Source organism: Podarcis pityusensis, assembly GCF_964106645.2.
Source record: "Podarcis pityusensis genome assembly, chromosome: 6".
Classification (NCBI taxonomy): domain Eukaryota; kingdom Metazoa; phylum Chordata; class Lepidosauria; order Squamata; family Lacertidae; genus Podarcis; species Podarcis pityusensis.
The window spans coordinates 30903593-30929385 of NC_138030.1; the positions used below are offsets into that span (position 1 = coordinate 30903593).

Consider the following 25793-nt stretch of genomic DNA (forward strand, 5'->3'; position numbering starts at 1 on the left):
TGCAAGGCCCCAAGAATTATGCTATGTGCTGCAGTCAGTACATGTTTTGCCATCCTCTGAAAATAACTGATTTACACACCCTACTAATGTGGTGAAATGGGGGAAGGCATGTCTGCTCAGCTTCAGTTATTGTGCACACATTAGATTGCCATTTCCATTTTGTGACAGAGAAAGGATAAAAGTTGAATAACTGTGGAGGATTTACGGAGAACAGTGGGCAATAAGCAGCATACATACAAACTATTGCAATAACAACTGATGTTTCCATTTTTCAGGAATCCAGGGAATTGTGGATGCATATCGCCAGGCATTGCCTCAGATTCGTCTCTATGGTCCAACAAATTTCTCCCCAATTATAAATCATGTTGCCAGGTTTGCTGCTCAGGCAGCACAGCAAAATACTGCTTCTGTGAGTCTGTTTGATTTAATATTTTGGATGTTTTTGTTTTTAAGTGATGGATTGGGGGGGGGGAGTCACAAGAGGCATTTATTTAAAGGTGTGCTAGTTTTCTTTCATTACTTCACTGTTGTGAAGCCATAGTCTACCATGAAACTTCAGATACTGAATGGATTTGTAATCAGACTCTACCCTCTGAATTCTGTGTTTTCTCGGCAATTCATTCCCATGTGGTAGAGTTAGGACATACTGTACTTCCATTTGTCTGGTGATTTCAAGTCATGGGTCCAAGACACTTTACATTTCTCCCACTGCTTTCCCCGGGAAAACCTGTTTACTGCTGAATCAGAACAAAGTCAATCCACAGAAAACCTGAGTGATGTTTGTTCTGATTCAGCAGTAAACAACGGTTTTTTTTTACTCTTTCATGCTTTACGAAGTTGTGAGACACAGTGTGCAGATCGTTCTTTATATTTGAGCAAACACAGAAGTATAAAAACGTCAGCCCTTCAGTCCCTTCCTTAACTCTTGCCTAAGATTTGAAGTCAACCTCTATTGACTAATCTAATTTTCTTGCAGCAATACTTTGTCTTGCTGATAATCACAGATGGGGAGATCACTGATCTGGACCAAACCAGGCAAGCCATTGTCAATGCCTCCAAGCTGCCCATGTCTATCATTATCATTGGAGTTGGGAGCGCTGAGTTCAATGCCATGGAATTCCTTGATGGAGACGATGGTGTTCTAAAGTCCTTGTCAGGGGAACCAGCTGCACGAGATATTGTCCAGTTTGTGCCCTTCAGGAGGTTCCAGAATGTAAGTTGAAGAATACCTAACTCTTCCAGATAGTTATACTTAGAATCATAGAATCATAGAGTTGGAAGAGACCACAAGGGCCATCGAGTCCAACCCCCTGCCAAGCAGGAAACACCATCAGAGCACTCCTGACATATGGTTGTCAAGCCTCTGCTTAAAGACCTCCAAAGAAGGAGACTCCACCACACTCCTTGGCAGCAAATTCCACTGTCAAACAGCTCTTACTGTCAGGAAGTTCTTCCTAATGTTTAGGTGGAATCTTCTTTCTTGTAGTTTTGTACTTTGTCAGCAGGCAATACTATTTACTTCTTGAAAACTCTTTGGTTCACACATAATGCTACAATGTAGGCAAAACAAGCCAAGTTTCATAATCCAACCACAAACTATAACTTCAGATTGTGGTTTGTTGGCAGTAAACAAATCATAGTGAGACTGTTGGACACAGTTCACACGTAATGCTAAACCATGGTTTAGTAAACCATACTCTGTAGTTTGACCCAGAATTTCTTACAGCATTGTTTGCACATTTTTTTAAAAAAATTAATAATAATGTCCAAAGCCAACTATGAAAACCATTCCTTTTCTTGTTCTTGTCGTCACTGATGTTGTCTTGCTCTTTCTTCGTTACAGGCTCCTCGTGAGGCACTTAACCAGTCAGTGTTAGCTGAAGTTCCTAAGCAACTGGTATCCTACTTCAAGATGCTTGGCCTGAATCCCATGAAGTTGCCTTCAGAAAAACAGCCATAAAGCACAATACCTTTCATTTACAAGGAAAAGAATATTGCATATAGAGCTTTCCAGTGAATAGTCCTTTCCCCTATGTATTACTCTGCATTCAAAACAATATTTCTGTACTTCCAACATATATGGGGAATATGATATATTTGCAGACAATATACAGTGGTACCTCGGGTTAAGTACTTAATTCGTTCCGGAGGTCTGTTCTTAACCTGAAACTGTTCTTAACCTGAAGCACCACTTTAGCTAATGGGCTCCGGCCTCGCCGCCGGAGCACGATTTCTGTTCTCATCCTGAAGCAAAGTTCTTAACCTGAAGCACTATTTCTGGGTTAACGGAGTGTGTAACCTGAAGCGTATGTAACCTCAGGTACCACTGTATAGGAATACTAGTGCTCTTGGCATTTCTTATTAGAAAACTGACGAATACCTTATGGCCAAATCCATTTGCATTCTGTCTACCTGCCCATGCTGTGCAGCACACAATCCTAATGAAGAATTTTGGGTTTGTTTGTTTTTTAAAAGTCAAGATCCTAGCTCTTGATTTAAAAGAAAGCTTTTTTAATTTTAATTTTTCTGCTGAAGTCGCAGAACCTGAATGGAGCTTGGGACATGGCTTTCAGAAGGTGGTGAAACTTCTTATATCACAAAATGGCTGCTAATGCTTGCTTCTGTCCCTTGCTGATTTATATCCCATTCCCATATTATTATTTAATCTGCTCAACTCTTCACTGCATTTTTGAGTCAGTTGTGAAGGTTCATTCATAACAAATTATGAAAACACCAGGTATTTGTACTAAAATTACAAAAAAAAAACCTAAAAGGGGAAAAAATGGCCAGGTATTCATACAGCTCACTAAAAAGAATTGTCTTGTGAGTGGTTGCTTCTCTCAGTTTAGAATGTATTTGAAATCTAGCTGCTATAAAGTTTACATATATAGTTATATATTACTTACCATGTATTGCTGGATGGTCTCTTCTGTGTCTAGAAAGAGAAATCATTTTGCAATGATATATACCAAAATCACTGATTGCCTTAATTTCTACTATGCCTTTATGGAATGCCAATGAATTTTTTAGTACTTTATTTACAATGAAACCTTAAGCTTCAGGTCCCAAAATTGATTGCAAATCAAGAGATTCTTGCTTCAAAGGTGCTGTTTACATATAAAAACTCTTTCTCAAGGGCATTTTGGTCAGTGTGTTTCAAACTGGGCTGTGCACTGATATGCAGGGGAGAACAAGTGAGATAATTTGTGTTTCTGTCTCTGAATTATCACCTGGGAAAAGGGGTGTGTGTGGATGTACTGTTAAGCAACTGCTGCACTATCTGTCACAGGTTTATTGCAATATTTACAATCCTGTAGTTTTATTTGTAGCAAAAGCTTGGATGCTTGCTTTAGACAACATTATTTTAGCTGTATTGTTTATAAAATGTATTACATGCTCCCTACAGCTTTTGGATTTAAGCACTTTAAAACATATAAAATCTTTATTGGATTTAAGAAAAACAGTATATGGAGAACTTTAATATTTAATACTACCAACTAATTACTAATCACTGTTCCAAAATATAAGAAGATTACATTAGAGTAAAATCCCTGCACAATACCTAAATAGCCTCTTCTTTTGAAACTGCAATTTGATCCATATATAAATTTGATCCTATATAAATTAGATATACAAATTATAGAGGTTTCAATTAGAACTGCAATATTTATCATTTCAACAGCTATGTGAAATGTACACTTAGTTCTCCAGGAACAAAATATACAGTGAATACTAGCCTAGGACCTTCCTTTGCTGTTACTTCTGGTGGGTTGCGTGTGTTCAAACAGTTTCTGAGAATGAGGTGGTAGATTTCTAAAGTGGGAGAATGGACCGTATCACCAGACTGCATGTACAGTAAGTAGCATTCAATATTTTTAATGCTTCCTTGCATTTAAAAACAAAAACTAACAAACAAACTTCTTCTTGCAGGTAGAAAACTTAGAGATTTCCTTTAAAAAAATTATCTGGGGTAACATTTAAAAATGACACCTTCTCCAAGCATTCTGAAATAGTATAATTCCTGTTGCCACCTCAGAATGCTGTTCTGTTGCAGGTATATGCTGCACCAGGCTTCCTCAACCTCGGCCCTCCAGATGTTTTTGGCCTACAACTCCCATGATCCCTAGCTAGCAGGACCAGTGGTCAGGGATGTTGGGAATTGTATTCTCAAAACATCTGGAGGGCCAAGGTTGAGGAAGCTGAATCTGTTACAATTGAAAGTTGTCCATTTCTGAACCTTAAGAAAGATGCTATGTGCAGATGAATTAAACTCTAATGTGATTATTATTTTCTTCAGTACAATAAAAGTGATAATGCATTATGATGAAAGCGGCTTGCTTCTTTTTCTTCTGGCCTGTATTAACCACTGTGATACAATGCTTACATTGCTCTACCACTTATTTCTGCCATTCACATTTCCATTTTGCAGATAGTGACTTTTCCAAAGCTAAACAGTGATTTACTGGCTGAACAGGTACTTGTTCAATGCTGGTCTGTACTGGATTATGTTGAAGTCTGAAATGCTGGTGCCTTTCCTTATGAAAGCTGCCATTCTTTTATAGCAGTCCTGATTTTCTGCAGATGTCAGTGTAGTCAATACTTTTGGTGCCTAGGGCACAACATTGGTCTTTTCTCCTGGATTAACAGGAGAAGTGCACACCATTTAACATTCAGAAACATAAATATTCTTAATCAGTTCTGTGGAAAATTGGGAGGTATTGCAAATTGAGTTAATAAAGCATATTAGCATCTTGCTCTCCTTTTAGTGCTTTTTGAGCAATTGTGATGCTTTGTGGGTAGCTATAGTGTGAGCTGTGTGTTATTTTGCAGTATACTAGTGTGCCCTATTGGCACATAGTTTGGTAATCCCCAATACTATACGCCAGAATATATGTATGACTAGCTCTCCAGATAATGCTGTTTATGGATCTACCCCAGTATTGTTGACTCTGACTTGCAACATCTCTTTAAGGTCTCAGGCAGAGGTCTTTCTCATCTGATCCTTTTAACTAGAAATTTTGGTGATTGAACCTGGAACCTTCTGCATGCAAAGCAGATGCACTGCTAGTAAACTATAGTCCCTTTTAAGACAGTCTTGATTGCAGCCAGAATAAGTTATGTCTTTCATACATCATGGTTGTCGCAGTCTGGGGCTCTCTTTATCATTTCTTGCTGGTCTGGCAGAGTTCAGCTGGCATAACTGGCAGGACCTTCTCATGGGGGAGATGCTACACACATACTGTTTCACTGGGAATATTATTGGCCAACTTGGAATGACAGCCTGGTTCTTTGGTAGAAAATGGAGTATTTTACCAAAGTATGCTTTGCTTTTTTGGAAATTATTACGGTACATTGATATTCTATTGCACTGCTTGGTTTGGTTGATTAATGCCGAAAAGAATCAGTTCTTCATGTAAGAATTATCATCTTGTGTACCACAAACTCCATTAAATTTCTTTATCAAACTCAAGGTGTCTTCAGTCTCTTAATTTTAATAAAATTTCACAGGTATAGATGGAAATTGATGTTAAGGCTTCTTTGTTACTTGAAACCCCCATTACCATGTGCAAAGACTCTGTCATTACAAACTGTTAGGTTCTTATTGCAAAGGTTATTGGAGGGAGGGTCGCAGAGCTCCTCAGCACATCACTCTCATATTGACAAACACAGGAGCAAGAATGCCCAAATGGGGGTAATGTCTTTTATGTTGGGCTATGTGTGCTCATGTGTTAATTAAGTCATACACAAGGTGAGCAGAAGAGAGAGGTGTGACTTCCTTGCATTTAGTGTGCTGCAAACTAAAAGGGGCACAGTAAGAAGCACATCTGAGCTGAGTGTATGCAGTTATCTGCCCACTAGTGGTGCTAAATTGCTAAGCTTAAAGTTCCCCAAAATGAGATTTGACTTAGAGCTATTCTCAATGGTGGCAAAGCCTGTAACACAGGATCCATGTTCCTCTGGTGCTGTTCACTTGTGACGCATGCAGCTGCCTTCCTACTTGGCTTATACCTTTAGCCTAACGGGGAGTGGTTGGAATGTAGTTACACAGCATATTTGTAGCCTACAGGTGCTTCAGTTTCCCCTTTTAATGGTCTTACCTCCAGTATGTGTAGAAGTCCTTATAAACTTAATGTCATTCAAGTCAACCACGTAGTTCCTATTTGGCACAGCACTGGAGAAGTACTAAATCACAATCCTTGCGTCAATCAGGTTGCTTCAAGTTACACAAGCTCCTCTTTCTGCAGGTAGCATTCGTTACCATTCTTTAAAAAAAAAATTATTCCTTGTCAGTATTCAGCAAGCAAGAGTACTAAAATAAAAATCAGTAAAAATAACAATGCAGAGCCAATGTAAACCTGTTACACTGAGGTAGTCTGCAAAGGCGGCAAGATGTGTTGATCATTAGCTTAGATGGCTTTAATATGGGATTAGATAAATTCATGGAGGAGAGATCTATTATTCAGTCTTGGACTTGAGCTCACCAGGTTGTGATTTCAAACATCACCAAATTATATGAAAAAAAGCAGCTAACGAAATCAGTCCTAAAACTGATGTTTTTTTGTTGAGAACCCAGATGTAAGCAAGTCCTCTGTGCTACCCTGCTTCCTAGTAGGCAGCTGTTTGCCATACACAGAAGTGGCAACTCGTGACATCGCCCTTTTTCTCTCGATCATAAATCACACTCCACACACCCATGAGCTTTGTTTCCAGAAGGTGTAAACACAAGAAAAAGAGAAAATTGCCTTAGGTATTCATTCCATGCCATATATAAATCATCACTGCTTGGCTCCAACAGAGAAAGGGTGGACCGAGGGTTCATGTGCAATATGAAAACACCCTTTGCCTAGATAAATCCCAGTGTGGCACAGCTATGTTCGGGAGGGGGGAGGGAAGAGAAAACCAATTAAATTAAACTTCCGGGAGAGGGAGCCTCATGGCAGATTGATTTTCTCTCATCAGAGGTAGACTGATGAGAGATAACTCTGCTGAGTACTAGCTAGATACATTTCTGACTGTGAACTCACTTTGCAAGACTGGAATCTGGGGTAAGTGGCGTGAGGACGCAACAGCCATGCATCAATCCCAGTTCCTCAGACCTTGGAAAGTGGTGCAGAGCTGACTTGAGGAGGGCAACATGACCAGCATGCCTCCCCCCCCCCCCAAAAAGGCACCCAGGGCAATCGCTCCAGAAGCGCCCCCCTCCCACATGCTACACCCCTGGTTATGTGTTGGGGGTAAAAGAGACCAAGAGGTCAGAAAGACCAAGCCCCTGCTGCAAAGCAGGACCATTCACATACCTATTCCCAGCACATTGTCCCAACTACACTGAAGTACAACCACAAAGCAGGTGCAATATAGGAAAATGTGTCTGCAAATTTGCAGCTCCTGATCTGATAATTCTTCAGTTCGTTCTGAAGGAAGGTGAGGACAGGTGACCCCACCTAGGCCCGAAGTCACCCCCCCCCCCCAAAGCAGGCTCAAAGCTTCTCAAAACTTTTCAAAATCATTTGCTCTGCTGTTGCAAGGGCAAACCGTTACTTTTTATCTGTACGAGAAGGCTTCAAAAAGCTAATGCATAGGCTCTGTTCAAAGCAGACCTGAGAAACTGAATCTTATCTCATTCGGTTGGACATGCTGAACCACTCTCACTCCCCTTTCCTGGGAAGGGTGCCAAGAGTCCACAATAGTCCCAAGACAGCTTTCTGTTCATGCTCAGAGGAACTCATGGGGCAGGACTCTGGAAGGAGGAGAAAGGAGGAGGGAACTGGAAAGGGGTATATATGTTTGTGCACATGACTGTGAACTTCGTGCATGCTTTTGTGAACTATCACACTTGCTCCTTCTACCAGTTCATGGATGGTAGAAATAAAAGCCTTTTCTCCGAAACTATTCCTTGAGTGTCTGTTGACACCCACTTCCCTTTCCCGGGCGCAATATTTTTCCCACCCGAGGGCAAAGCCTCATAAGGCTACAGTTCCTCAGAACAAAAAGCAGGGCCAGCCCAATACAAAATGGTGCCCCCTTCCCTGCCAGGGAATAAAGGGTGAATGAAGTTCTACAACGGAATCTGCTACCTGAGGAGGTTACCTCACCTTCCCTCACAGATGGGCCAGCCCTTGTGGCTAGAACTAACTAAAATATTGAGAGAGAATAAATGGTCTGAGAAAGAAACAGGACAGAATAATACTGCAAACATGTACATGACAAGGGAATTCATTTTCAAGTTTCTCAGCAAAGGAAGCAAACAGAATCTTGGAACTAAGCAGGAGGCAAGTCACATGTGCTCCACCTATTCTGTCAACAACTAGAAAAGAGAGGGGAAACACAATATGGACTGTGGGAAGTGTTTATGGCACTCAAGCAGAAATTATGGAACCTCCAAATGTATTTAGGATTGGCGGTGAATTTATGTTATTCACTAGATATTCTAAATATATATGAAGAAATGATACTAATACAGTGGTACCTCTGGTTAAGAACTTAATTCATTCTGGAGGTCCATTCTTAACCTGAAACTGTTCTTAACCTAAGGTACCACTTTAGCTAATGGGGTCTCACGCTGCCGCCGTGCGATTTCCGTTCTCATCCTGAGGAAAAGTTCTTAACCTGAGGTACTATTTCTGGGTTAGTGGAGTCTGTAACCTGAGGTACCACTGTATTAGGGCTCTTGCACACTGCTCCAGACCTGAATACATCACTTGAAGTAAATTTGCAGCTTCTGATCTGACACTTTACTTCCACTGGTTGAGTGGAGGGGGCATTATATAGAAGGTCAAGTGGAAAGATAGATGGGGCCCCAGATGTATTGAACAAATAACTGTGGTGGAGTCAGAGAAAGGTGGCAGGGGGGCGGGGGAGAGAAGTCTAGAGCCCCATAGCAGAATGAGGGCCCCCAAACACAACAGGGCCTACTTATCATGAAAGGCCCTTCCAGACTGTTGCTTCATTGTGGGTGCATTCTGCTATATGTTGGTGACACAATAGTAATGGATCAGTGGTGAATTTATTCTGCGTTATTAGTTCTGCAACACTTACCCAGTCCTACCATATAATTACTGTCCAGATGAGCTTTCGTGCAAGAAAAGCATGGCAAAAATAAACCATATTTGTGGTATAAAAAGCCACAAGGTTTTAGCAGAAAGATACGGGACTTGCACTGACTGGAAATGAAGCAGTGTGACCACCCCAAAATTTTTGCAGGCATAAGTAGTATTGAAAATGAGATTATGTATGAGCACCTGGATAGCATGGGGAGCACAAATCATGAATGTGTGATAAAAAGTATGGATGAAAGGGTCCAAAGTCTGTGAATAATACACATATCTGAAGAGCCCCCATCCTCAATCAGACCATTAAATCCAGAGTTTAAAATTACCTCATTGACCTGCTGAGGGGGAAATGGCTGCTGTTCCTCAGCTGGCTGTGACTTATGCTCGTTAGGCACATGGCTTGTATTAAGGAGAATCAGAGTGGTGAGGATAGAGGGCTATAGCTAATGCTAAGAATTCAGTCATGTCTTATTAATTTCAATGGGCCTACTCTGAGAAGCACTACAGTGGTACCTCAGATTAAGTACTTAATTCGTTCCGGAGGTCCGTACTTAACCTGAAACTGTTCTTAACCTGAAGCACCACTTTAGCTAATGGGGCCTCCTGCTGCTGCCACGCCGCCGGAGCCCGATTTCTGTTCTCATCCTGAAGCAAAGTTCTTAACCTGAAGGACTATTTCTGGGTTAGCAGAGTCTGTAACCTGAAGCGTATGTAACCTGAAGCATCTGTAACCTGAGGTACCACTGTAGTACTGAATACAGCCTGGAGTGATTGGTGCCTACCCACTTTGAACGTACTTGCCAATATTGGATAATGTGTGACTTGCAGGTGGGGTCTGGGCAGCCAAACCTGCTTGGTGAGTCCCCAGGCCTGACTCACTGAGTGACGAGACAGGTGGAGCCCTGGACTGTTTAGCAGCCAGCCCTCACGCCTGGTCAGTGCTGAAGCGAGCCAAGCCCTGGCAGCACCATGGCCCTGAGTGTCAGCGTCAAGAGGGTCACCCACCTGCCAGGGACAGGGGAGCGGCAGGTGCAACTGAATTTCCGAGGTGCGGAGCATGGGGAGGCGCGGGGAAGGAAGTCGGGGTGAGGTGGGAAGGAAAGGAAATGCATCCAAGGTTTGGGGAAGGGGAGAAGGAACTGGTAGCCCAGGAATCTGTTTGCTTTAGCCTGAGGTGATGAAAATGCATCAGGGGGCCAAGATGCAGATGTGTGGGACTCTGTGCATTGTGTAGAGGTACCACTGCCTTTCCTTTTCAGTTATATGAACATGTCTGTTATGTGAGCTGTGGTCCTGCTTGTTCTGTCATGGAATATGCTTGTTCATGTAACCTTGAAGAAAGTTCTGAAACCGAGGAACGCTTCACATATGATACATTTTTTAAAAAAAACAACACACATAGCACTCTCTTTTTTGAAAGTGCCTGCATCTGTGTGTACAACATCACATGTAACAAACATACTGATCTCTGTCTGTTTCACTGCAAGAGTGTGCTATGGGAGCTGGCCCCCATGCAGGGCTTCCCTCAACTCTAATATGTGGTGAAATAGCCGTGTGTATGTTAAACACACAGGACTGTATATGCACATAACTTAATTTCTTACAAGGCTGTACTTAGCTGTATAGAAAATTTGTCGTGAGAAGCAGCTCTCTTTAAGAAAAAAAGAAAAACTTTCTCCTCAGTCACATACACACATACCCTCAAAAGAAACACCTCTTAAGTCTTATAACCACCTAGGAGCAAATAGTCATTCCCAGTCCAAGTTTTCTAGAAAAAGAGGTGCCGGAACTCACCATGAACGCTTCCCTTGTTCTCTTGTAATGACAATGGTGCCCACCTGAGCATAGCTGTCAACTTTTCCATTTTCTTGTGAGGAATCCTATTCGGCATAAGGGAATTACTCTTAAAAAAAAGGGGAACGTTGACAGCTATGCACCTGACAGGTACCAGAACTGAGTTCTGGTGAATTCAGCTAATTTTTTAAAAAACCTAAATTACCTTTAAAAAAAGGCCTGTTCGTTCCTCATATATGTATGCATTACTAGTAACAAGGTGTGGAGGCAGAATTCAGATTGTCCAATCACCTGAATGGACAATATTTTGTACTGGAGATAGGACAGCAAAAAAAAAACATATAGAAACCCATTCTGCAATGTTAATCTTAATTGGAGGTTAATTTAATGGAGGTCAGCAAGATATAGGAATTATCAAAAGATCCCACTTTTCCTAGAAGATTACTTCTTGTGCAGGAAAAACCTAATGTATGAAGTAACATTCACCTCCAAGTAACTATGCTCTGGCTACAAGGATTCAGTTAGATCTTTTAGGCAATGCTTCCAGTGATTTGAATTACCCACCTCAGAAACATTTTCACTTCTCTGTCCAAGGAGGGATTTCTCTTGCAGCTTTTTTGTCAGTCAGTCATTTCCTCTTTGGTCTCTATTTAAGTCCAGCAACTCACCAGTAGTTGTTGACTCAGTAGCTGATAACAGCCTAGTATCCTTTGTGTACATTCCACTGCAATGAAATATTTGCTAAAGGAAAGAGGTGTTCCCATCTGCTTGTTAAAAAGTGGCAGTGAATTATCAGGTCATGTCTTAGTTATGGTGATAATCCGTGTGGTAAGCTTTGTTTCCTTTGAACAACCAAGAAACCCAGATAGGTGAACAGTTTCCCCCCTCTAAATTAAAACCAAAAATTATGATAATTTCATCTAGCAACCTGTCTCCCTCCCCTGTGTCACACTCTCTATAATCCCATAAATCCTTGTTCCCTGGTTCCCCCTTATTTAGAGCATTCATGTCATACAACAACTTCTAACACTATGCAGAGGCTTCCTCTCCGTATATCCAGGGATAATTCCTCTTATGCTAAAAGAAAGTTATTTGTGTACAAAAGTCCAGTAAGACAGTGGATTAAAAGCTCACACCACCGAATGCAAGCTAGAGTTTTGCTTTCAATTATGGGAAAAGCTTCTAAAGTCACCATTATTTAGTCTTCCTCCTTGCATGTATTCTACCATGGCTAGCGGGGAAAACTTAGAACATTTTGTTATCTATACAGTGGTACCTCGGGTTACATACGCTTCAGGTTACATACGCTTCAGGTTACAGATTCCGCTAACCCAGAAACAGTACCTCGGGTTAAGAACTTTGCTTCAGGATGAGAACAGAAATTGTGCTCCGGTGGTGCAGCAGCAGCAGCAGGAGGCCCCATTAGCTAAAGTGGTGCTTCAGGTTAAGAACAGTTTCAGGTTAAGAACGGACCTCCGGAACGAATTAAGTACGTAACCTGAGGTACTAGTGTAATGAGGGTACTAACAGTAATTAGAATGCTTGACTTAGATCAGGAATACCCAGCTTCAAATCCCCATTCAGCCACAAAGCTTCATGGGTGATACTGGGCCAGCCACATACTCTCAGCCATCACAGCATTGTTGTGTGGATAAAATGCAAGGGGGCATACACAATGGCAAGGATAACGTTTCTGTTTCTTTTAAATAACAACAGTGGGATGTCTGAGACATCACCTGTGCATATCCCTTCAGACAACTAGTTTCCAAAACACTCTTTAGATAGCAATTGGCTTTAGGTGTGCTATTATGATCAAGTCTGATATATACCTCAAAAAGACACAGGTGGCTTTATCAAAGGTGTCAGTGCTCTGAGTTCTCCCTGCACAGCAGCATGGGAAGTCCTATCAAGGAGACCTTACCAGGTAACTCAAGTGCAAGGCAAAGGGTGACCAGGAATGTTTTCTGAGCTGTGGTGCTTTTCTAGGCAAAATTATTTGGATCTCTGTTTTCTAAACACATGCTAGTAGCAGCATGCTAAGGCTAGAGAGAAGCTTCTGTTAACATCAGATTCATTGAAGTACAACACTCGTCGTCCCTGGCTGTTGGTCAGTCATACTACCTGGGGCTGATGGGAGCTGGAGTCCAACAAGATCTGGAGGGCTAGAGATTCCTCATCCCTGCCATAGGCATCTGGGTTGGCTGTTGTGAGAACGGGTTCACCACTATTCTAGAATGACAAACTCTGCATTTCCCCCCCTAAGGTTTTACTCAGAAGACAAAGAAGATACACTGTGGCCAGGAAGTAGTCTTTGGAGAGGTGAGGAAGCATTACATTGTGCTCAAAGAGGATTGAGTTTTCAGTTATGACACATTAGCATATGCTCCCAAAGTGTTTGTGGACAAGCGTCTTCACACTTGACATGTCTACCACAGCAAAATAGTGTCCCCAGGCTGATGAATAGCTTGAAGCAGCATGATCTGGCTGAAGGCATCTCATTCTGCCCCACAGTCTACTTTTATTAAATCATATATTGTTATAATTTCCCCAGTATATTAAGATAGGTTACTGAGCAATAAGAGAAAGTGATGACAAGCCTTCTCTCACCATTGTTTAATGTGTGAAGTTCTGTGACTCAAAAGATGTGATGACTGCCTTACTCTCATGTGTTGTTTTAAGATACCCTATACCTTGGTACCCATCTAACTATATATGACAGCCCTCACTACCCTCCAGATGTTTCGGATGACTTGCCTCAACAACATGGCTGGGGCTGGTGGGAGTTATAGTCCAAAATATCTGGAGGGCACCAGGTTGGTGAAGGCTGGTATATGCCATAAAGAACTCGGGAAGTGGGCTCTTCAGGAGCTCCAGAAGCCCACCCTGAATTCTGCTGCTCGTCTTTTCTTTTTAGCTTTTTCGCTGGCCACACTATGGAAAGCTGATTATGGAAGAGATGCTGATTGTTAAAGTTTACAACTGCAGTAAGGTATTCAGTAATAGGTAAGTTCATATTTATTTCAAGCGGGTGACTATGAGGCACTAGCTAGATTTAGGCTTAGGGCAACAAGCCTGGCTGATGTCACCAATGTATGTGTCCATTTCACAAATTTCACAGAAATCAACACATGCCTCCATTGGGAAGGTCTTGTTGCTGTACTTTGCCTCAGGCAAATTGTGTTCTTTATGACTTTATGACCTTCCAGTGGACTCTGGATGGCACAACTGGGTTAAGTGGATTTAAAATATATGCCCTTGACTTAAATATCAACAGAATTAAATTTTGGTGATTTGGATGCAGGAGTATTGTGAGTTGTCTAAATCAGAGCTCAACTGAAGCAGATGGTGGGTTCTAAACTGACCTGATGAATCCCTAATCCATATCCACCCTCTTCTTTGCCTACAGCCAAATACTCATGCTTTGACACATACAGGCAGCCACCCCAGAGAGGTCAAATGTCAATATGGGATCACATTTTGTGAAGTCACCAGGGTGTGGGAGGTTCAATGGCAGGTACATAAGTGGACATTGTTGAGAAACATTGCCACTGAACAATTGCAAGGCAATCAAGTTGTGCGAGCATTAGAACTGGTTAAGATTTCAAACACTACTCCTTTGCTTGTACAAATGGCAACCATTTTGAGCAGGGGTTCTGTTCCTTGCCCCCCCTCCCCATGCATCGACAGAGCATGCATAAGCCTGCCCTGCCCTGCCCCATAACAGCCCATTACGCCCCACCCACTGCACCCTATTCTGCCTCCCATTCTGCCCTCTTCCAGGACAAAAGGACCCAGAGGTCAGTGGTCACGTGTCAGTTGGATGCGTGTAAAATGGCCGCTGCCTGAATTCAACACCCACCAGTGCACGGCAAAAGGTGCATTCCTAGGGGGTCCATTATAAGCAGGGGAGAAGAAGGGCTCACATGGTAGTCTAACCTTTCTCCTGTCCCAGCACTTCAACTCAGACACCCTTAAACATTCCAAAACAGCAAGAGAAACAGTAAAGGGACTGGAGAAGCAGTGGCACAAGTGCAGGAGACTCAAGTGCTTTTACCCTGTTAAAGATATATCCATGATCTCTTGGCTGATACCTGGGTACCCTAACGGTCATATGTGTATACATGCCTGCCTGCACACAAAGAAATGTAGTCTTCCTCAGTCTTTTCAATGGGTGGAATAGGAATAGTCAGATGTTGCTGGACTGCTGAGCTCCACATCCCTGATTCCCTGACTGTTGGTCATGCTGGATGGGGTTGATGTCTAATAGCATCTGGAGGGTACCGCACTGGCTACCCATGATGCAGAATTACCAGCTCACACCGATATGTTTCTATTCATGTCTCATCATCCCCCAGCATACATTAGTACTCTGTTTCAACATTGCTTATTCTTTCATTGTAGATTACTTGGTTCCTTAGTTATAAGCCTTCAGCACTTAGTAACATCTGGACGACTAAACATCAGAGAGGCTCTGGTTGACAAAAACCACAGCATCACAGGTGTAAGTAGTTTGACTATCATCAGAATACTGGGATACTTGCATGGGTGTAGCCAAGGGTGGGGCTGGGGGGGGCAACTGCACACCCCCCAGTTCAAGTAAAACAATAGAAATACTTAACTAACTGACCAATCACATCAGTTCTGCCCCCTAACAAAAGTTCTGCCCCCCCAACAAAAATCCTGGCTATGCCCAGGGACACTTGAAAAGCACCAGTGAGCTGGCTTTTGAGTGCCACAGCTAACTTGACAAAGCACTTAATACGTGTTAGGCTCCTATTTCCTCGAAAGAGATCCTACATGAGTTATGGAAGATTCTTTCTGCAGACATCTTCCATTGCTAACATTCTTAGATTTTGGTTTTGGGCATGCACAAAAAATGGTCCATTTATTATATGTTTAATTCCGCCTTTCCTCCAAAGAGCTCAGAACAGCATACATGGTCCCTACCTCACAACCGTCCTGCGAGGTGGGTTAGGCTGAGATACTAGGCCTCCACTTAATTTAGCTCACTGTTATTTTTTACTTACTTTTGTATGTGCATTTACTATATTCTCTTCTGTTTTAAAATATTCTTACATATTTCATGCATGCATTTATCCATACCCAATACTTGTTTTATGGGGGGGATGCAGGGGGATGCATACTCCTAAATATTTTGTGAATCTTTGTACTTTTGTCCATTTACTGTATTTATTTTTCCTTATTTGATCTGTAAAATGGTGTTTTTCCTGAGTCAAAATGAGAGTACCCCTAAACATTTTTTTAAAGAAAAAAAAAACACTGTCCATACCAATTTACATCCTGTATTTCAGGGCAAAAAACCTCCCCAAGCCAGCTGCCTTATAACAGTTGTGGTCTTCCTATGGTTTGCCTTTCCCATATAGATATATATTGAACTAGATCTGCGATACCAGCCTCCTGATGGAGCCGCAGGAACATGGGCTGAAGAAGATTTTGTCTATCAGATGAAAGACAGGTACTGGATATAATGTGAGAAGAAAATTACACTGGGCAGAAGGTAGGACTAGGCAGAAGTGTCCTTCCACTCAGGAAACCTAGCTCAGTCAGCCTCCTCCTAGTTACCAAACAGGTGGGCAGGATCCCTACCAACAGCTGGCAGAATCCCGAAATGGGTGTTCCAAGGGCTGAGAAAGGCTAGAGCTGGACTGAGCTTGCCTGGGAGCCAGTTTATAGCCGGAAAGATGGCATCCACTTTGATCATCCTCCCCATATTTGCTGAAACCAGCAGGGTTACAAATGTGGGAGTGGTTCCACTGCTCCACAAAGTCCCACCAGTGGGAGGGGGGGAGTTTATATTATACCCTTAGTTTTAAAGCACAGACTTAGATGTCTGCTATTCAGTCAGCATTCCTACAGGTATGTCTCCACCGTACTCTCCCCTGTTAGGAGATTTCAAAGCATTTCTACAACAAGCAGAGAAATGTAAGATCAGCAAAGATAAGATTTCAGCACATACAGGGCTCATGCAAGTGCAAAATGAATGACTAGCCCCAGGCAATGTGGGTTTTGAGGCATGAAAGAGAATTTGTCACAGTTAAGCATATTACTCATAATGTTGCTTTGGAAGTAATTGCACCATAACTGGCCTCTCTCAACCACTAATCTGAGGGGTTCTGATTGCCATCAGAATCACTCTGTTGGTATGAAATGTTAGGCCAAGAGAGACTGCAACCCATTAAGAAGATTCACCAGTCAGTGCAGCTAACATTGATATCATTCACTCACTCAGGTTTTCCAGAGAGTGGAGACAAAACAATTGCATTCCAGGGTTTTCACAGTTGACATCCTTTCTTTTTAAATATCTTGTTTATGATGCCCCTGTCCCAACTGGGAAATAGACTAGAGCAACAGTTTAAACTGTGTGTGTACTCATAGTCATTATTCAGCTTCTAGTTAACTGCAGAAATTTAAACCCTCAGCAGGGATAAAGGGCCCTATTATGGAAATAACCCAAGAAAGGTTAAATTGGATAGAGAGCTGTTTTCTGCAGTCAGTGCATGCTTGTCATTATTCATTTTCTCCCCCTGTTTAATATAGCTCAGAGGTTATAATCCGCAACCCTGGATTTGAGGAGCTGGAGTAAGTGTCCTATTCCATTTTATAACCTGATATTCTGAGTTACTCGATCAAATACAAAAGCTTTTATGCACTGGTTCAAAACCACAAGTTGGGGCAGTGGTGCAGCGTGGGGGGCTGGGAGGGGGCCGTTGTCCTGGGTGCATTTTTTTGAGGGGGCACAACCACTATAGTTCCCTTATGGAATGAAGCCGTGCCCAGGCTGGCCTTCGGGGCTGGGGCATGGGGCGTGGGCGGTAGCTGCTCCACTCCCAAGTCAGGCCTGACCCAGGGGCGAAAGCATTGGAGAGGTGGCGGCACTGCCCCTCTCAGATGCTGCGATCACACACAGCGTGGAAGCATCAGAGAGGCGCTGCCACTGCCCCTCTCCAATGCTGCGATGATCTGGCACAGGAGGGAGCAGGGCGCTTCCAGCAGGCTCCAGTGGGTGAGTTTTGCGCCCCCAGCATGTCCCACCCACTTGGTGCATACATCCCCCTCTGCATGCATGCATGCACGCCCTGGGCAGCAATCAGGGATGCAACGCCCTTGAGTTTGGGCATTGCTCTTACATTGTGAGTCAGCTTGGGGCACTACAACAGGATAGCACTGGGAGAGCAACACTGCGAAGTTGGTGACTTACCAGATTTGCTAGATGCAGTGTAGCAATGCCAAACATAGTTGTGATATGACACATAGTGGGCAAAGAGTGCTTGCAATGGGTCTGTGATGGAATACACAGAAGGACCCACAATATGAAAATATTTTACTCCAGAAACTCAAAGTTATAGTATGTTTTGTGTCTGCACAACTTTGGATGTTTCATTGTGTTGTTTCAACACTGGGTTGATTTAAATTGCTTTTATATTCTGTATGCTGTTTTTAGTTGGTTTGTGGCTCTTTTGTTTTGTTTCACTGGAAAGCAGGGGGGTGGGAAACTCCAGGTCTAGCCACAGTTAAGCATTATTATGTCTTATAGATCAAGAGGAAAAGAAGACATCCTTAAACCTCTGACACTGTAATAATTGATTAAAATTGATTAACTTGGAGTGGATTGTGTTGTTATTGATGAAGATAATAAAAATGAATAAAAAGGGAAGAACTAGACGCTCAGTTTTGGTCATGAATGATATAGATAAGATTTTTTTAAAGCTTCAGAGGCTGATAACTGTGATGCTGTAGGAACTGCATATATCTTGTGCTTCTTAAAGTTCCCTTTGCATGTAGCATGAGCTTGTGTTTGTTGCAGCCCTGATGAAGTGAAGCGAGCTGCTGATCTGGATAGGAAGGCTGCAGTACTTGGCAGGAAACTCGTCAAAGGCTTGGAGACTGATGATGATGAGGATGATTATTATGATGTGTCTGACATGGAGTTCTCCGGCATTGTCTTCACTCCTGTCAAGAGGTACTTTTCTGAAAGCACTTTAACACAAAAGGGTCTGTCTTCATGTTCCTAGCTAGCTTGACACTTCATCACATAGTTATTTGATATCCCTTCAAAAAAGGAACCTGGTGTTAGGCACAGAGTACCTTTCAGAACAGTGTGTATGTGCTGTATGAGGGTCCTTCATCATTTATCAATAGAAACAGCATATTTCATAGGATCATAGAGTTGGAAGGGACCCTGAGGAGCATCTAGAATACCACTAAAAATTTGGAATTAGAGATTATCAATTACAGATTACACTTTCTTAATTGTCTGCATAAACCTGATTAGTGTTATTTACTAAATTTGTACACTGCTTTTTATCTGAAGATTACAAGGTGGTTCATAACATAAAAATACAAAATGATGGCACAGAAATGTTTAAAAGTTAAAGCGGAAAGTGCTTTGCTGAATTTCTGTTGAAAGAGCGATGACAATAAAAAGCATTTGATTTTAAGTCAACATTTCGTTTTCTTCTATTATCCTTCCCTTTTAAATTATGTTAACATGGGTCACAGATCAAACTAAAAGCTTTACTTATTTACCCCCAAAATAAAGTAATGGTTTACAGAGAATGGCATTGCTGAAGTGTTTAATCAGTGTTTTCTTTCCATTGCAGCCGTTCTAGGGTCTTTTCCAAATGGGACTTGTATGCTACTCCTAGACCACAGAACTTCCAGGTACTATACTTGCCAGTCTTCTTGTGTAAACTATTTAAGGCAGTGGCTCTCAAACTTTTTAAAATATATATATATATCGAGGCCACACTTTCAGAATAAAAATATGCTCATACCACATCAAATTTTGTATTGGTAGGAAATACATTGGAAAACAAAAAGAAAACTCCTAGCAGTGCTTGATTTATAAGATAGAACACAACTATTTTATAATATGATCATAGGACATCCAGAAAGTATAAAATATTGCAGCTACAAAAGAACATGAACCATTCCCAAAATACAATTATAAATGTGCCTCTGATATACTGTATGTACCTTAAGTATGTATACAAACTCAATGAGAGATGTGAATTTGCTTTTGCCGGGTCTAAACCTCATTTATATTAGGTCTAATCTGAGATAAACTCTCATTTCCTCAACAACAGAAATGAATTGTTCAAATGCCCTTGAATTTTGTGGCCACACTTGCCATTTTCTCCTGCCACACCAGTGTGTCATGCCACACTCTTTAAGAACCACTGGTTTAAGGGAATGTTCATATTGCCTTAAGATTTCTGGGAGGGCATGTGATATTTTATGGGACTATTCCCAAGTTATCAAACTCCTATTAGACTAGCCCAGGACATGTTAGATCAGGAGTGGGGGAACCTGTGCCCCTCTTGATGATGAACTACAACTCCCATCATCCCTGACCATTAGCCGTGCTGCCTGGGGCTGGTGGGAGTTGGATTCCAACAACATCTGGAGGGCCATGGATTCCCCATCTCTGCCTGCAGATTGAAAGAAAATTCCCAAGTGACCCTGACATACCAGTAACTTGTGAAAAAACTCAGACACCTGCGCCTTTGAAACAAGCAATTTTCTCCTTCCTCTTATTTAATTCCATCTCCCATAATGATGACATCCTCAGACTGATCCTAGAAAGTGTATTGTCTCCACAGATTGGCATAAACATTATTGAAGCCCAGAAATTGGTAGGAGTGAATATTGACCCTTTTGTAGTTGTGAAAATCGGAGATGAGAAGAGACGCACAGCAACACAAAAGTCAACCAACTGTCCCTTTTACAATGAGGTATGTAATGTACAGGCAAGATTCCATGACTCCACCACTCAGAACTTCTAGTTTTGTACATATCCTGGCCACTGTTAGGCAGCTGACTGCAGGCTGCAAACTTCTCTCAAAAGACTCGCATGCTCTTGCATATGCCACAAAAGATGTTGCATTAACATGCAAGTCATAACTAAATTATCAAGGTTGGCAGCTGCACACTTGAGTAATGGTTCTGTGTACAGTTGCTAAAATTTTGCTGCAGCCTACTAGCACGTGGAGGCCAGGAGTATATAAATCAAATTACCCTGTGTTCATGATCACCTATTGGATTATCAGCATGTGGGTCAACCATTTATTCCTTCGGGAGAGTGCTTTCTGTACAGAAATTTCGCAACATGTGAGAAAGTCCTACGCTTATGCACCTTTGTAGAGCATGAGTGGGGAACCTCTGGCCTATGGACAAATCTTGCCCTGCCACGTCCAGTTTCCCCTGTGAGGCCATTTCCCCCCAAACCATAACCACTTGTCAATCAGCTCTCTTCACTGGGCAATGCCAACTGATGGGTGGAGGGAAGGGTTCAGTGAGGTGGGCTGGGTATGGGTTCAAAAGTTTAGAGAAGTGGCTGCCAAACTTATTGTAGCCAAAAAGTTTCAATGAAGCCTAACTGTGGGGGTGGGGAACATTTTCAGCAGGGGGGTCTCAAATAGGGAAGGGTGAGTTAATGGTGACCGCCCCCCAGTTGTGAGCCTCCTGACTCAAAATGCCTCCCACACAAGAGGTCCTCTGTTGACTACAATAGAATGTTTCCCCCCAGGCCTAATTACAATGGAAGAGGGATGATGGAGGGGTTGCAGTTGGGGAGGGAAGGGTGTCTTCTCCAGGAATACCACCTTCTGCCTTCAGTTAGACTTGGAGGGGGGCGGGAAGCAAAAACACTTTTGTCAAGCCTAATTGCTGGTATGAGCATTGTTGTGACTGGTGTGTGCAAGATTGCAGCAAATGCATGTGTGTATGCCATGTGGTGCTGTGGGTTAAACAGAAGGTCGGTGGTTTGAATCCCCGTGACGGGGTGAGCTCCCTTTGCTCGGTCCCTGCTCCTGCCAACCTAGTAGTTTGAAAGCACACAGTGCAAGCGGATAAATAGGTACTGCTCCGGCGGGAAGGTAAACGGTGTTTCCGTGCGCTGCTCTGGTTCACCAGAAGCGGCTTAGTCATGCTGGCCACATGACCCAGAAGCTGTATGCTGGCTCCCTCAGCCAGTAAAGTGAGATGAGAGCCACAACCCCAGAGTCGTCCACGACTGGACCTAACGGTCAGGGGTCCCTTTACCTTATGCCATGTGTGCATATATGTGTGGCTGTAAAGTGTGCAGGTGTGAATGGCTTCAGTATGCGGATGGTTGCAGTGCTTGCGTGTTGCTCATGGCAGCTTCCCCAGTTTGCAAATTTGCACATGGGATGAAAAAGTTTGATGACCCCTGCTTTAAAGAAAGCATCTCATGGGGGGGGGGGCACAACTGTGGTCCTTGGAATATGATAGCACTCATGAGTCAGAATTCTTCACCTTTCCCTTCCAGTATTTTACATTTGAATTCCATGAACCGAGAGATGTTTTGTTCCACAGACTCATAGAGATTTCTGTAAGTATCAGCCATTGTGGGTCACTGTTATGGGGAGAGAGCTAACATGAGCCTATTGCATAGCAACATGGGTGCTAAGAACCATAACAAAATAGGTGGGATACTAAGCCATGCCTCTGCTTTAGGTTTCCTTCCTCTTTTTCCAAAGTTTTGCTGATTCTTAGTTTCATAAGAATGACTGCCTCAGTGGAAACCATTACAATCCAAACCAATGTAGGCATTACTGTACTATTTTTGTTCATGATATTTTATAGTGCCTTAAGTGTAGGTGGCACTTTGCAGAAGGATCAGAGAGGTCCCTCCCTGCAATGAGCATGCAATCTAGAAGTGCGAGACACAACAAACAAAGGGGTGGGAGAGGGACAAATGAGATAAAATGTAATTATGTGCACCAAAGTTTTGTTATGGCTGAAAATGAGGATTCATGGGTTAAGCCAAATGTCCAGTGAAAATGGTGTGTTCTAGGAGAAATTTGAAGGAGCAGCTAAAGTAATCTGAACCTCAGCTATACTGGGCTGCCTTGGTCCTAGGAGGTAGGAATTCTAAGTACCTAGGAAACAGTTTTCTAATGCATTCTATATTGGGTGGAAGAGATGAGCTGGTTGCCTTGTAAAATCCTTGCAACATCCCAACCTTGCAACATCTCCATGGGACGGTTTGATCATCTGTGTGACGATGCCTCGTATCTGTCCTCTGGAATGCTGAAATAGAGGCTGCTTTTATAAACGACATACATATGTGTTCCACACTCTGTTTCAAATACTTTATTAATATTTAACATCCTGACATTGCCAGAAGGAAAAATAATTTGATTAAACTTCTAAATTGAAAAGAAGCGCCAGACAAATCATACCATTGTTGATAAAAATAGCTTTACAATTTATTTGTAGACTTATAACACAAGATTAGCGAAGACTGACAACATTGAAATACACCCCTCATCCTTTAAACTTGTCTCTGTTTCATATAGTACAGTTTAACTTGGCCATTTTTTTGCCACTCCCCCTATCCTTTGGAACCACCGAACAATTCTATTAGCTCAGTTCCCTCCACCACTGCTGATAGAGGGCTACTACTGTAGCATTAAACACGTTCTGCACACCTTTTGACAATACTGAGAAAGTGGTTTGTATTACTGTGCAGGTCTTCCATTCAAAGAAGATCCGATTCTTAGGTGCACTCATAGGGATATTCAAGGTTGATCTAGCGACTATATACAACCAGCCAGGTACAGTACTTGGAAGTGATTCTTGATTTCCTTTTCCATTATCTGCTTTGAGCCTATGATATGAGTTGCCCTTGCATTATGGTCTATTTTGAACTCTTTCTTTCACAACAACATAATTTACAATTAAGTAATGAATGAGAACATTGTAAAATGGGTTTTCATCTGCCTAGTCAAGGCAGCCCTGATACATTTTTGCTGAAAACTAAGGATAACATTGTGCCTTTCCCTATTCCATGTACAAAAGGCAACCAGACTGGCAGCAGCTGAATCTTCCTTGAACACTGGTGAAGGGTAGCAGACTTGCAAGTGGGGAGGAGGGTGCAGGGCTGCATAGCTCACACAACTCTGACCTCCAACAGACCCTCCAAGTGTCCCTATTTTCCAGCGATGTCCCTGATTTAGACAAGCCACCCTGGTTTCTGATTTGACCCCAGAATGTCCAAGTTTTCCTTAGGTTGTCCCTATTTGCATTGGAGCAAATGGAGTTATTCAACCCCCAAGCGGTCTGAAGGCAATCCTGTGTAGGGATTTTCAAAAATGTTTTAATATTATTTTTATATGTTGGAAGCTGCCCAGGTTATCATCATGGAATGGAATGCCCCTATTTTCATCAGAGAAATGTTGGAGTGTATGCAGCATTTGTTGTCTGTGACAGCCAATCTTACTTTGCTCTGTGGTAGGGCTAACTTGGCTCTGCCTCCAGCGCTCATGATTCTGAACCCTCTACAGCCCTCTTGGCCAGGATTCTGACTCTTCAGGGGATATATGAGCCTTATTGTGCAAAGTGTTGCCTCATCAAAACTGAAAGCTCCATGGAATTTCTACCGTGCCCATGGAAAGACCTCAGTAAAGCTCATCTTTCCTGTGCATAACCTCCCGTAAATCTGCAGAGCTCTGTTGGTTTCAGGGAATGGATATTGATTTTTGCTTGCTAAGTGTCTTCCCTGGTACTTTGTGAGGATAATACAACTCTGCTGGCTTTTCTCTGAGGCTTTGAACTTGTGATGGAAGTTGTCATCATAATATGTATTGGATCCAAGAAAATTGTAAATCAGATATTCTCCCTTTATGTCCTTTTTAGATCACAGATTTTACCAGAAGTGGGCTGTTATTCATGACCCCAAGGACACCAGGGCAGGAGTCAAAGGCTTTGTGAAATGCAACATTTCTGTCATTGCACGGGGGGATGTAATGAGTTCCCTTCCCACTACCTCAACAAGTCAGAATGAAGACATTGAAAAGTAAGTTTGTGTTATGGAGAGGTATGTAGTGTGTTCTCCCAAAGGATTGGCAAGGGATTGATAGCTAATGTTACTCAAGATTAGAGAACTGATGGAATTAGCCATTGTTCTGATTCAGTGATCTCCTTTCTTTCAATTTTAGTTAGCCTCTGGTTTTCTAGGAGCTGTGAACACTATTTAGAGCTCAAATATATTTCTTTCAGGAACTTGCTGCTGCCTAAAAGAGTCCCAGCTGAAAGGCCATGGGCGAAATTCTGCATCAAAATGTACAAGGCAGAGGGTCTGCCCAGCATGAGTGCAGGAATCATGGGTGGTTTTTCAAAGATTGTGGGTGAGAAGAAAGTCTTCATTGATCCATATGTGCAAGTTGTTTTTTCTGGTCAGCAGGTAAGTTTAAGCTTGAGCAACTGATTTCTGTTAAATGTTTGGTTCTTTGTTCTGTGGCTCACACCAGTCCAGTCTATGTAACTTGAACAAATGCTTTTCTAATGCATCATAGTAGAGAGAGGGTATGTACTAAGAATGTAGGAAGCTGATTAGAAAACTGATTAGAGAGATAACCTTCTCCTCCATTACTTTGCCTAATCCTTTTTTAAACCATCCAAGTTGGTGGCCATCACTACTTCCTGTTCGAGTAAGTTCCATAGTTTAAATATGTGCTGTGTGAAGAAGTGCTTTCAAAAGTCTGTCCTGAATCTTCCAACATTCACCTCATTGGATGTCCACACGTTATTATGAATGGAAAATTAATGTTGTGTTGTTTCAAAGTGGAAACGTCTATTGTTTTCCCTTGCGTGCAATATTGATTCATTTCTTTGGTTCAGGGAGAAACTTCGGTTGAAAGCAGTACCACAGAACCAGTGTGGAATGAACAGATCAGCTTCATTGAAATGTTCCCGCCTCTTGTCAGAAAAATAAAAGTCCAAATGTTGGATGATGCCAACATTGGAGATGTTGCCCTTGCCACACACTTTATTGATCTGCAGCAAATATCTGACCCTGGCAGAAATGGTGAGCCCCCTCAGAGCAGCAGGCACTTCTGAATGTTCAAATGATTCTTTCACTCATTGCCTATTTGTCTGGAGTGGTTTGTTTTTAAAAAAATT

At 42.3% G+C, this 25793-nt stretch overlaps 2 protein-coding genes across 9 annotated transcripts in view; both read left to right on the forward strand.

The window, feature by feature from the left end:
* Positions 1-5470, forward strand: part of CPNE1 (copine 1) — a 53181-nt gene extending 47711 nt beyond the window's left edge. For all 7 annotated transcript variants that reach the window (XM_081011903.1, XM_081011897.1, XM_081011901.1 and 4 more), the window contains 3 exons: positions 276-409; positions 977-1213; positions 1844-5470. In XM_081011903.1, coding sequence (XP_080868029.1) covers positions 276-409; positions 977-1213; positions 1844-1960 — 488 coding nt within the window. In that variant the 3' untranslated portion in view covers positions 1961-5470. The remainder of the gene's footprint in view (positions 1-275; positions 410-976; positions 1214-1843) is intronic.
* A 3184-nt stretch (positions 5471-8654) lies between these two features.
* Positions 8655-25793, forward strand: part of LOC308480430 (fer-1-like protein 4) — a 58502-nt gene continuing 41363 nt past the window's right edge. The window contains exons 1-15 of one of the 2 annotated variants that reach the window (XM_081011883.1): positions 8690-8704; positions 9879-10098; positions 13108-13163; positions 13759-13847; positions 15246-15345; positions 16229-16320; positions 17403-17444; positions 18670-18825; positions 19466-19526; positions 20468-20599; positions 22156-22218; positions 23362-23446; positions 24528-24687; positions 24891-25074; positions 25512-25698. In XM_081011883.1, coding sequence (XP_080868009.1) covers positions 10020-10098; positions 13108-13163; positions 13759-13847; positions 15246-15345; positions 16229-16320; positions 17403-17444; positions 18670-18825; positions 19466-19526; positions 20468-20599; positions 22156-22218; positions 23362-23446; positions 24528-24687; positions 24891-25074; positions 25512-25698 — 1486 coding nt within the window. In that variant the 5' untranslated portion in view covers positions 8690-8704; positions 9879-10019. Of the gene's footprint in view, positions 8950-9878; positions 10099-13107; positions 13164-13758; positions 13848-15245; positions 15346-16228; positions 16321-17402; positions 17445-18669; positions 18826-19465; positions 19527-20467; positions 20600-22155; positions 22219-23361; positions 23447-24527; positions 24688-24890; positions 25075-25511; positions 25699-25793 lie in introns of both variants that reach the window. The other variant, XM_081011884.1, reaches the window with a different exon arrangement.